Below are 11,885 nucleotides of genomic sequence, written 5' to 3'. Positions count from 1 at the left end.
GATAAGCACAATTACATACGCCGATCGAAATCACCGCGTCTTGTAATGCATCCATTCCCGTTCTTCGCTTTCACAGCCGCAGTCCTTCCGTTGACGACATCATCACAACCCAAAACGGTAATCAAGGCGAAATATGGGTATCAAGCCACTTACGAGCCAAAAACACGGACAACAAGCCGACCTCGACGATTCCTCGACATTCGGTACATTAGGCAACGATAAAATTACATAAACAAGTAGACAACAAGCGGGGGTCGTATTTGCGTGGGGTTTATGTAGCTGCACCTCGCTGTAAGGAATTAAAGTGGCGTGCAACTAGAAGAGGGGAAGGCATATTGACTGGTTGAGCCAAGGACAACACAGACATCAGGGTCATTTGACTATCGTCGGTTACCTAAATAAGTAACCCGCATATGCATTGCGGACTGGTGTGTGGCACTTTCACGAGTGCAGCTCATGATAGCACGCTTGATGCATTGCGGAGCTACTATGCGAGATATGATCCGAGGTAAAGGCTGGCTCTCGATGTTCCAGAAACTAACTAAAATGGTTACAAAGTTGAACCCCAGATTGACTTGTCACCAAGCCATTCCCAAATACTCTTGTCCGCCTCCTCAGTGTTACTAATAGAAACTCCCTTCGACTGACCACTCGTATCAGGTCCAGGATCATTGAACAACTGCACACAACGAGTGTTGTTCTTCCCAACCTCAAGTACCGTTCCACCAGGATATTTGTCACTCTCCACACAGAGAAGCATGGCCTCGGCAACTTCTTGAGGTGTAACCCACTCATCCTGGCCCTCATCCACGTACTTCAGCTTCTCAGGATGTTCAGTCCACAGCGGAGTGCGCACTAAACCAGGTGCAACGGCATTGACACGAACGCCAATCTTCTCAACTTCTGCAAGACATCGCACAAAGCCCGTGATGCCGAACTTGCTCGCTCCATACATGGGACTTCTGAGTGCGGGGCATTGAGCTGCGATGGAAGAAATATGGATCACACGTTTGGGGTTCTCAGGTGACACATTCTTGGGGGAGCCGTGAAGCCATTGTGAGATGGCAAGTTGTGTAGCACGAATAGGATGCGTGAGATTGATGTCCAGTAGCTTATAATGATCACCGTCAAGAGGGTCTTTAGATTCTGCGGAGCCTGGAGGATGCCAGAAGTTGGAAAAATGAGGCTCGTAGACACCAGCACCAGGACAAACGATGTCAAAGTCGCCAAACTCTTTGACAGCAGTTTTGAATGCATTAGCTAGATCTTTCCAGGATGTAACGTCTGTTTTGACAAAGACTGCTCGAGGAGAGAAGTCTTTGTACTTTGAGACTAGAGTTTCGGCCTCTGGTCTCAGGGAAAGGTCGGCTATGACGACGTTGCAGTTTTTTCCGAGCAAGATCTGAGCAAATTCGTAGTTGATCCCTATAAAAGTTAGCATCATATGATGCTAGATTACTGACAAGACATACCTGATCCAGCGCCTGTGACGATGGCGGTCTTGCCCGAAACGGAGAATGGGGCTGATTGAGAAGACATGATGCTAGAATAGAGAACAGCTGTTTTAGTATGTCAAATAAGAAGGTACACTCTGTACTGTTTATTCCAGCAAAGATAGAAGCCATTCAGCTCAATAAATAACCCAAACAACTTCATATACAAGTCGGCTCCGCTAATCGGGTCCGCTTATCAACCGGGGTATCAAACTGCCGAGACGTCACCCATTACCCCACATTCTCGTCCCTCCTCGCCTTGATATCCTCTTCTGTCAACGTTCTCCAGGTCTTCGGCTTAGTCTCCGCATACAACTCAATCCAACAGTGGCAACCCCCATCGGATCAAGCACCTTGTTCATAAAACACCGCTCGGCTCGATCACCCAAATGCTTTCCATCAATTTCTCTCTTTGACGACAATGCGGTCTTTTTCAGGCTGGTAAGTTCCCCCCTCATCCTGTTGAAATGAGGTACTGATGGCGAGCAAGCCAAACTTGCAGAAGCAGAAAGCTCAAATGTGATGAAGCAAAGCCAGTTTGTGGAGCATGCAGTAGAAGTTCAAGAACTTGCAGTTATTCCAAGAGATCGGTGTTTCGGCCTTTCCAAAGTTGTGCTAGAAAGAGGAGTCGAAGCGAGGTTGTTGGAGATTTTGATGCGATCCATAACAGTGACGTTTTTGAGGCGGATCATGTCTGGGTTGATGTTCCGGACGAACGTAAGTGCTTGGTCTACCGTGCATCTCTAAGAGCTGACATAGATTTGTCAAGTTCACTTCGTCCATGTTGAAGATCCTTACGCGGAGCAGGATAGCATAAGGATTGACTATCCTGATGAAACAAGAGAGACATCTTATACTGCCGAAGCAGAGCAGGTTTCTGAATCTCCTGGGACAGAATTAGACCTGTGGGCCGACGATTCTCTTGTCGTTGGAGGGCAAGCATATGCTCCGGACGCCGAGTCAGAAGCTCCAACTCCTAGCGAACATGCAGATCGCTCAAGGCTGGCAACACTTCATCTTCTAAAGCATTACAAAGAAGGGCCAGGCATCTGGTGAGTCGTCCTCTCCAATTATATCAGGACCTCTAACAATATCAGGTTCGACATCTTTGACACTGGCTGTTACTTCTCAGGCAAAGTCCCTGTCAAGGCAGCAACTAGTCCCTTGCTCAAGTCATCCATGTGTGCGATCGCAGCTAAGCACTTATATCGGGTGAACAAGAGTCGCCCTGATTCAATGATCGATTCTAGATGGCAAGGATACGACTGGCGCTATGAATCTGCAAAACACTACGACGAAGCTATTCACCATCTGAAGAATGCAGTTGACCTTTGTACGTACGAGAATAACTTGAGCGATAAAGAGGATATGCTTGCTGCAGTTGCTATCCTCTGTATCTACGAACTAATGGATGCGCCTGGGACAGCTTGGCGAGCTCATCTGAGTGCTTTGCCTTTGTTTAATCCAGCGGAGGATGCTTCACATTCTGCTTCACCAGTGGTGATACCGCGCACGGCTATTCAGGGTCCTATTCTTTGGAGCTTAGCCCGTCAAGATCTTCTGTGCGCTTGTAAGTGTCAACCGCCTCATCCAATTATCCATCTTACTGACTTTCTCAGTCATTAGCGAAACGCAGACTCGTCTTGATCTCAAAGACGTGCGTCTTTGGCAGAATGCAGGTCTTGCAACCACAGAAGATGGAACCCTCATGCCCTTCAGTCCGCCATGCTCAGCAGATATTCGCACCGTAGCTGATATCGAGGAAGACACCAAGAGTAATGAGCTAACTTGGCTCATTGGCAAGCTCTCAAATCACCTCACCTCGGGCGACGCAATAAATCCCTCGGACTACGCCCTCCCTCTCGGTCAGCGCCCAACCATTGGTGTCACACAAGAACGCCTCCTGGAACGCTGGAAGATGCTACTGAAAGAATTCAAGAAATGGCACAGCAGTCTCCCCTCAACATTCAAACCCTATGCCCGAACACCATATCCCTCCGCAGATTCCTGTTTCAGCAGTTTCACCCAGATATGGTACGAACTCCCTATCTGCGCCGCAACAATGCAAAACTACCATATGGCCATGATCCTCCTCCTCGTAAACCAGCCACAAGAATCAACGTTTATTCGTTCCACTGTGTCGGCGCGATTAAAGTCTTATCGGCAGATCCAACAAGAGGTACATCATTACGCAAGAGAGATTTGTGGTGTAAGCCTAGCGGAGCCCTCGGATCCTGTGAGGGCGAATTCGGTGCAGGCATTGTTCGTGGCGGGGCAGGTGTTTTATGAGAAAGACGAGCAGGATGCGGTTCTGAAGCTTTTGGATGATATTGAGAAGGATTTGGGATGGACTACCAGGTTTCATCGGGCAAAGCTTGTAGATGAGTGGCCTAAGGATAGCTGATACCATGAATCCCTGATGATTTTCAGTTCTGACGTGAGGTTAGCGAAGACGCGATGTCGCGTTGAGCAAATGACGGACCGAAACTCTAGGCCGAGATTACAAAGTTACATAGTCAATCATGCAATCGCCCGTGATGCTACCGCAGCGAGCATCAATTCCGCGATGATCTTCGCCTTGATTGCCATTTAATCGAGAGACGGCTCCAAATACTCGATTCTATTGGGTACTCGGCTTGTTATCCATTTACGGCACGTTGCATCAGCGCTATAAATGCCAAACTCAAAATTGAGATACCGCTGCGAGCGCTGCAAGGTGACGAATTGTGGTTAGATTGAGGGACACGCAGCCGCGGCTCACAGTCCGGTAGCTCCGAGTGTCACTTTGACAGCTCTATAAATACTGACGACTCACTTCAAATGGTACATTGACTTTGATATCTTCATCAAACGATATAAATAATGGCTACTTCGACTTTTGGACCTCGTCTGGCTGGTAAAGTCTGCATTGTGACAGGCTCTTCATCAGGCTTGGGCCGAGCAATTGCACTGGCTTACTCTCATGAGGGGGCGCACCTCGTCTGCGCTGATCTCCAGCCGGCTGCACGTGCGAGTGTGAATGGAGAGGAGGAAGTCAACACAGATGAGCTGATCAGATCAAATGGCGGCCAGGCTATCTTCGTTGAGACGGATGTCACCAAAACCGCTGCCGTGGAGCAATTGGTATCTAGAGCTGTCATTCAGTTCGGTCGCATCGACGTGTAAGTAAATGGCTCTTGGACTCCGCTGAGAATAGACGCTCACTCTGCACAGGCTGGTCAACAACGCTGGTATCTCTGTCGAAGCAGGCAAAGAGCCTCGTCGGGTACACGAAACTCCAGAGGACTGGTGGGATTTGACCCTGGCTGTCAACCTCAAGTCCATCTTTCTCGTCAGCAAATATGTCATTGCTCAGATGCTGAAGCAAGACAAATCCGAGACTGGCGACCGAGGTTGGATCATCAACATGTCGTCAATCTTTGGCCTTGTCGGAGGATATACCAATGGTAAGAATCTCTTCTCTACAATTTCAGATATGCTAATCGTGAAGCTGCGTATGCTGCGTCGAAAGGTGGTGTGACAAACTTGACGCGTACCATCGCTCTCGATTACGCGAGAGATGGCATTCACTGCAATGCCATCTGCCCAGGCTGTAAGTACTCAAAATTTCATGAGTTTCATCGACGCTGACAGATAGTCAAGTTACGGAGACGGCCATTTTTGCCGACACCATCAAGACTCGCGACAGAGACCTCATCCGGTCGAGACATCCTCTCCATGGAACTGGATCGCCTCAAGATCTTGTTGGCGCAGCGATCTTTCTTGCTAGCCAGGAGGCGCGATGGGTTACTGGGGTGAACCTCCCGGTAGACGGTGGTTATACAGCACAGTAGTGACTCGATAGATGACTACATACAACATATCGTTGTCAAGTGAGCATTCACATTCAATCGACAGCAGTAGCCTCCAAATTTATGTGTATTCATCCCTTCCATTATCCATTATCCATACACAAAGAAATATATCATCCCATGATCCTATCGTAATGCACCGTTCCTCATACAGATATTGCATCGTCCGTCTTAGTATAACCTCTACATAACCATCTTCGCTACTCAAACATCCCAAACTCAAGGAAATTTATACAAAGGAAAAGGTTTCAAATGAGTGACTCGTTAAACATGTTCATACATCCATCTCATCTCATCTCATCATCTAAGCATCAGCTGATCCATCAGACTGAGAAGAAGACCTCGTCGCAGAGGAGTTGAGGTTGCGTCGTCGCACAATATGGCTCCTATAACCGTTAGTATCACTACATCGTAAACAGTGAGAAGGGAGAACTTACAGTCCACTACCATTCCGAGGATCTCGAACAATGACCAACTCCTGCGCCCTTTTCGGATCCTTGATGGGCTTCCTCCCCCCACTACTCTTGCTCCTCGTCATGCCGCCGTTGTTAATCTGAGCAACAAGAGCAGCAACCTGAGTCTGGAGCGACTTGACCTCGGCGTTAGCAGCCTTCTGAGCCTTCTTAGCCTCGTCAAGTTGCTTCATGAGCTTGTTGTTCTCGGTGCGGACTTGCTTCAGCACAACAGCTTCTCGCTCAGCGCTCTCGAGCTTCTTGGTGAGTTCATCACGTTCAGCGGTCAGGGCTTCTACGGTGGAGATTTTCTCTTGAAGCTTGGCTTTGAGATCATCGCGCTCGGTAGTAAGGAGGTCGACAGAAGCGGCTTTCTCTTTCAGGGCGGCTGCTTCTTCCTCAACGGTGGCGAGCTTCTTGGTGACTTCGTCGCGCTCCGTCGTCAGGGTGTCAACACTGAGTTGGAGTTTACCAGCGTTTTCTGCGGTAGCGGTGAGTTTTCCGGTGATGTCGTCAAGTTCTGCTGTGGTGGTAGCGACCTTCTCCTTGAGTTCTGTGTTTTCGCCTTGAAGTTCCTCGACGGTAGGAGGAGCGGGCTCTTCAGGTGCTGGGGCAGCCTCGGGCTCGGGCTCGGGTGCTGCCTCTTCAGCCGGAGCTTCAGTAGGTACCTCAGCCTCGGCCTTTTCCTCAGCAGGTGCCTCAGCCTCAGCCTTCTCTTCCGCGGGAGCTTCTGGCTCAGCCGGAACCTCAGCAGGCGCCTCTGCCTCAACCTTCTCCTCTGCAGGGGCTTCAGGCTCAGCTGCAGCCTCAACCGGAGCTTCGGCCGGAGCTTCAGTCTCCTCAGCTGGAGCTTCAGCCTCAGGTTCAACCTCGGGTGCAGGTGCAGGCGCAGGTGCCGCTTCCTCAATCTCCTCCTCGACAATGATCACATCCTCAGTCTCCGGTACATCCTCGACAGTAGCAGGCTGCGGCACACTCGCAGGGTCTGGCTTCTCCGTAGCATCAGAGACAACACTAGCAGTGTCATCAACCGTGCTAGCAGAGCTCGAGATCGTCGACAGCGAACTCGACACCACGCTCGCAGTATCCGAAAACGACCTAAGACTCGAGTTCTCCGATCTCAGGCTCTTCACCTCAACAGCCAACCTCAACACCTGCGATGTCTGATCATCCTGATCATTCAACAAGCTCCTCACCTGCTCCTTCATCGTCTTGCTCTCCCCATGCAGCTGCTCATACTTCTTCTTCAACTTCTTCCTCTTCGTCTCAACCTCCTCCACCTCCTTCGCCACCGCCTCCTTCTCCTTAGTGATTGATTCGATCTGCGATTTAAGCTCTCCGTTCTCGGTATCAAGACCAGCAATTCGGGCGTCCTTACTCTCAATGTCCTTGGTCCAGGTGTCCTTCTCCTTCCTCAAGTCGTCGATCGTAGCCTGGAGTGTCGTGACCTGCGCTTCGAGTGCCTTCTTGTCGGTTTCGAGTCCCGTTAGCTGTTCCTGGAGTCTTGACTTGTCGCTTGTGAGATCAGTGATTTGCTTAAGCATGTTCCTCTTGTCCTCCTCAAGGCCTGACTTGTCCTTGTTCAGAGACTCGACTTGAGACTTGGAGTTCTCGCTGTCTATCTTGTAGCGGTCACGCTCCACAGTGAGCTCGCCCAGCTCCTTGGCCTTGTCGAGAAGATCTTCCTCCATGTTGCTAACGCGGAACTGCATGGACTCTTGAGAGATCTCCATGGTTGCGATGCGAGCTTGATAGGCTGTCTCTTGAGACTTGCGGATAGCCTTGATATCTTCGAGCTCTCTCTCCAAGTTGATGGCCTTGGCTTCAAACTTGCTGTAAGACTGAGTGGACTCTTGGCTGGTCTTCTTGAGATCCTCATAGTTTCTCTCAAGAGCAGCCTTGAGCTCTCGGTGCTTGGCGAGATGGTCCTCAAGCTCCTTGACTCTGTTGCTGAAATTCTGCTCAGTTTGCAAGAGCTCATCTCGCTCCTTGGTGAGCTTCGAGACAATCATATCACGCTCTTTCTTAGCCTGGTTGATAGCTTGGTCTCTCTCCCTCTTGACCTGCTCAAGGGCATGGTCACGTTCCTTTTGGAGCTTAGCGATAGCAGAATCGCGCTCCTTCTTGGACTTGGCAATGGAGACATCGAGATCCTTCTTGGCCTTCTCAGCAGCGACTTCACGGTCCTTCTGGAGTCTGTCGACAACAGAGTCACGTTCTCGCTGGATGCGCTGGATGACTTCATCTCGCTCGCGCTGAAGTCTCTGCAACTCTTGGTCGCGATCCTTCTTGGACTTTGAGATGGTCAAGTCGAGATCTCGCTGGGCTTGCTCAACAGCTTGGTCGCGTTCTCTCTTGAACTTGTCAACGACCTCCATGGCCTGGTCACGCTCACGCTTGAAGCGGTCAAGGACCTGGTCACGCTCCTTTTTGACCTTGTCAATTGACATGTCGCGGTCCTTCTCGAACCTCTCCACGGTGCGACGCTGCTCATCAAGGCGTGTCCTTGTCCTCTCAAGAAGACGAGTCTGCTCCTCGAATTCGATAACTAGTCTGTCCCTGGTAGCTTGAGCCTTGTTTCTCTCCTCTCGAAGCTCATCCTTGTCGGACTGCATGTGGGAGAGTCTGTACCGAGCGTCATCAAGATCCTTGAGAGTCTCTTTCTGCTTGGCCTTGAGAGACTTGAGCTCGCTTCGGAGGTTCTCGAGCTCATTGTTCATAGTCCGCTCGACATCAACGCGTGAGCGAGCCCGTTGCCGAGAAGGAGGACGTGTAGGCTCAGGAAGCTGACGCTCTTCAGGGATGCGCTGAACTGGAGGGGCAGGCTGAGGCTGTTGCTGCTGAACAACGGGCTGTTGCTGGACCATCGGCTGCTGGAAGGGCTGCTGCATGACGGGCTGCATGACAGGAGGGCTGATAGGCTGAGCAGGGAACATTAAGGGTTGTTGCATGACCGGCTGGGCAATCATGGGCTGAGGAGCAACAGCAGGCTGATGGCTGACGATAGGCTGTTGGGCCATCATGGGTTGATGCGTATAGGTCTGTGATGTAGTGGTCTGGGTGACCGACGATGATACCATAGCATTCTGTGGATTGACAGTAGTCTGTTGTTGTTGTTGCTGCTGTTGCTGTTGAGGCTGTTGCAATTGCAGTTGCTGTGGTTGCTGCTGTTGTTGTTGCTGCGGCTGCTGTTGTAGCTGTTGCTGCTGGTTGTTGGCGTTGCTCGCAGGCTCCTGTGCCTTGGGCTCGATGTGGATGTGAAAGGTCCGACCACGACTTCGTGATCGTTCCTTGGTCCGCTCTTGTTGACGATCAACCTGTCGACCAGATGTTCTCTCAACCTCACGTTCTGTTCGACGCTCAAGCTGTCGATCTGTCTCAAACTCAACTCTCTTCTCTGTAGGTCGAGACTGTTGAGATGTGCTCATGCTTGTATTACGCACGATGGAACGAGACCTTGTTGGGGTCTTGGCACAATCATCTTCACTGTCACTCATGACAGTAGTAGCTCTTGTTGAGACAGAGACATTGGATGAAGTGCCCCAGCCAACCTCTGAAGCTGAGTCGTAGTTGTCATCCGACATGTATGACATTCTGGGTGAAGGCTCTGGTGATCGTGTGTCTTGGGTGCTTCGGAAGCGAAGTTGAGGAGGTTGGAACATGAAGCCTCTTCCTGAATCTTGTCGTTGGGCCCGTAGAGGTGGTGATGGGGATGTAGATGAGACAGTGTTGGTGGATACAGTCGAGGCGTCAGAGGCAGTAGTGGCTTCAGACACTGTTGAGAGACCATCAGAGTCTGGTCGACGTGTTGGTGGTCGTGAGATAGATCTGTTTCTCGTCATGGCAGAGCTGGATCCAGAGTTCCTTGTACTCTCATCCCATGAATCGGACTTGTTTCTGGGCGGGTTGCCCCGGATCGTGAGGGCCATGGCAGTCTCTTGCTGTCGTTGTTGCTCATATTGTGACAATGGATCGAAAGGCCGACGCGCTGGCGGGGCTTGTTTCGTCTTGGTCTGTGACTTTCTCATATTGTAGGACTGCTATGCTGTGATAAAGAAATAAAATAAAAGGAATATTATGTTTGTTGCGAGTTTGTTTCGTGTGTACTTTCGTGGGTCCCGGGGGAAAAGTAACGGTTCGAAGTGGGTGATATGATCGGCGGGCGGCGGTGAGTTGGAGGGGTCGGGTACACTAGATAAATGGTCAAGAAGACGGATACAAACAAACAAGAATAGGTCTCGCTGTATTAGAGGCAGTGCAATCTCTACTTGGGAAAAAAAGAGGAGAGAAAAAGATCACCTCAAAAAGAAGAGAGCGTCTGGCCATCCAGTTTTGTTCAAAATCGCCCTGATCTTGCGGGTGACAGGACAGGGCAGGGATCCTAGTGCCGTCCGGGTCAGAGAGCCCGAGGAGCCCAATTCAAGAAGGATAACCTTGTCTTTCGAACCCGCCTCAGGGTGGTTCGAGATCCACTGCCCAACCCCATTGGGCACGGCACGTCCCCCCAAGGTGCCAGCGAGTCGCTGGCCCGTCCGACAGTAACAGCTGGTCCAACGAGAGAACTCTGGCTGTGCCATGACGCGTGAGGCATCACTAGCTTCAACTGCTGTGGACGGGAGGGCGGGAAGGGCGAACGAGGCCCCTGTCCTCTTGACAAGTGACCCGACATTCTCAAGGGCCTCGATTGGTCTCACCCCAGAGTCAGCGGGGTGATAGAGTATCCAACATACAGTGGCAACTTGGCCATGTGGACAGGCGTGGTTGAAGGGGAGGGTCCCCGGTACTGACGGGCAGTGGATTTAGCCTCTGCAAGTGCCAGGGGGAGAACAGATCAAAGCGTCGTTTTTGTCCTACAGTCTACTCCGGCTCTGCAAGAAAGGGGAGTCGAGAGATGCAAGACTCCATAGCGTACAGTTACGTGTACACGATTTGTTTGCTGTGCACAGGGCAAATTCCTTCTGTACTGCCCTCCGCCGAATTCCCACAGCTCAAAACAATTCAGCGTGCCCAATCGTTAAAGTCAGGGCATCCAGTCAAAGATCAGCGTCTTGGGCAACAAAATGGACAAGGGTGCACCCCTGTAGCGCTTTTGAGGCCAGGTTTTTGTCTTTGTCGCTTTAGGCGTGATTTACGGTCGGGCTGCAACGTTTATGTGGGGGTTTCCGATTCGCTGATGGATTTTTGTCATTTTTCTCGAAGGCGGCTGGTGAATTGAGGCAGAGGAATTGTTTGGATAGAATGCGATCTGAAGCTATCGAGAAATGTAAAAATAAGTTTAAAGGCGTTCATTAAACCTGGTGCTGGCTTTCTGGCTCACTTTGCACTATTACTCACAGTGGCTGGCGCGTAGTCGTAAAAAAGGCCTCATAGATGGCGAGGCAAAGGCAAAATGAGGCTATTCGCGGACCTTTGTGCGCTGATCTTCTGCCAAGTTTTCCTATCAATCTCGGTGGTTCTGTCTGTGACAAACCCCGCAAAGACGTCGTATCAGATTTGACTGACTGCATGCCCAACCACCGGCATCTAGGGTCAGATCGTTAACTAATTTAGCTCAAAGCGCGTCGCGGAGTCTTCGTGATATACGCATTTGCGTACGAACATCTGCCGTAGGCGGCAATTCTATAGATTAAATGCGCGAAATAAAACTCACACAGTCTCAATTTCTCACGTTAGAATAAGCGATTCTTTCTGCTTCTGTTACATGTACCGCGCCGCAATTGACGTCGTCAGGCATTTACTCGTGGCATCATGTATCACCTCAACGAGGCCTGTACCTTGCAAAGTCGCGTAGTGGAACCTCGAATACTTGATTATCCATGCTCAAACACAAGGAAAGCCCTCAAATCTCGAAACCTAAAGTCGCACGAATTCATAATACGCTGTATCAATTAAAACTGTGGTCAAAGCAAATTTAGGGCATGCAATCCATGAGAAGATCAGGACAAGTCACAAGCTGAATATCCCAGTCGCCCGGTTTTGCTAAGCGCCGCGGAAGCAAAGGCCTCGATCCTCAATGTCTGTCATTTTCATGCGTCGCATATGATACTGCTGCCTACAGGATCTTTTGCAGTCATCTGCGAATGGCTTGA

At 50.4% G+C, this 11,885-nt stretch overlaps 4 protein-coding genes across 4 annotated transcripts; 2 read left to right on the top strand and 2 right to left on the bottom strand.

Annotated features, from left to right (window-relative positions):
- Window positions 1-550: 550 nt before the first annotated feature.
- FPRO_06594 (uncharacterized protein) lies at window positions 551-1,539 on the bottom strand (the record flags this gene model as incomplete). Its single annotated transcript, XM_031228475.1, has 2 exons — window positions 551-1,425; window positions 1,473-1,539. The coding sequence occupies 2 exons, from the start codon at window positions 1,537-1,539 to the stop codon at window positions 551-553; spliced, it is 942 nt and encodes a 313-aa protein (XP_031078808.1).
- A 375-nt stretch (window positions 1,540-1,914) lies between these two features.
- FPRO_06595 (uncharacterized protein) lies at window positions 1,915-3,897 on the top strand (the record flags this gene model as incomplete). The annotated part of the gene is made up of 5 exons (XM_031228474.1): window positions 1,915-1,934; window positions 1,984-2,210; window positions 2,263-2,545; window positions 2,591-3,063; window positions 3,113-3,897. The coding sequence occupies 5 exons, from the start codon at window positions 1,915-1,917 to the stop codon at window positions 3,895-3,897; spliced, it is 1,788 nt and encodes a 595-aa protein (XP_031078807.1).
- Window positions 3,898-4,355: 458 nt separating this feature from the next.
- FPRO_06596 (uncharacterized protein) lies at window positions 4,356-5,326 on the top strand (the record flags this gene model as incomplete). Its single annotated transcript, XM_031228473.1, has 4 exons — window positions 4,356-4,654; window positions 4,707-4,939; window positions 4,984-5,085; window positions 5,136-5,326. 4 exons carry the CDS (start codon window positions 4,356-4,358, stop codon window positions 5,324-5,326), a joined length of 825 nt encoding a protein of 274 aa, XP_031078806.1.
- A 322-nt stretch (window positions 5,327-5,648) lies between these two features.
- Window positions 5,649-9,725, bottom strand: FPRO_06597 (uncharacterized protein; the record flags this gene model as incomplete). The annotated part of the gene is made up of 2 exons (XM_031228471.1): window positions 5,649-5,730; window positions 5,782-9,725. The coding sequence occupies 2 exons, from the start codon at window positions 9,723-9,725 to the stop codon at window positions 5,649-5,651; spliced, it is 4,026 nt and encodes a 1,341-aa protein (XP_031078805.1).
- Window positions 9,726-11,885: the final 2,160 nt, after the last annotated feature.

Source organism: Fusarium proliferatum, assembly GCF_900067095.1.
Source record: "Fusarium proliferatum ET1 genome assembly, contig: FPRO_scaffold003, whole genome shotgun sequence".
NCBI classification, from domain to species: Eukaryota; Fungi; Ascomycota; class Sordariomycetes; order Hypocreales; family Nectriaceae; genus Fusarium; species Fusarium proliferatum.
This window is presented reverse-complemented; position numbering and strand designations above follow the sequence as displayed.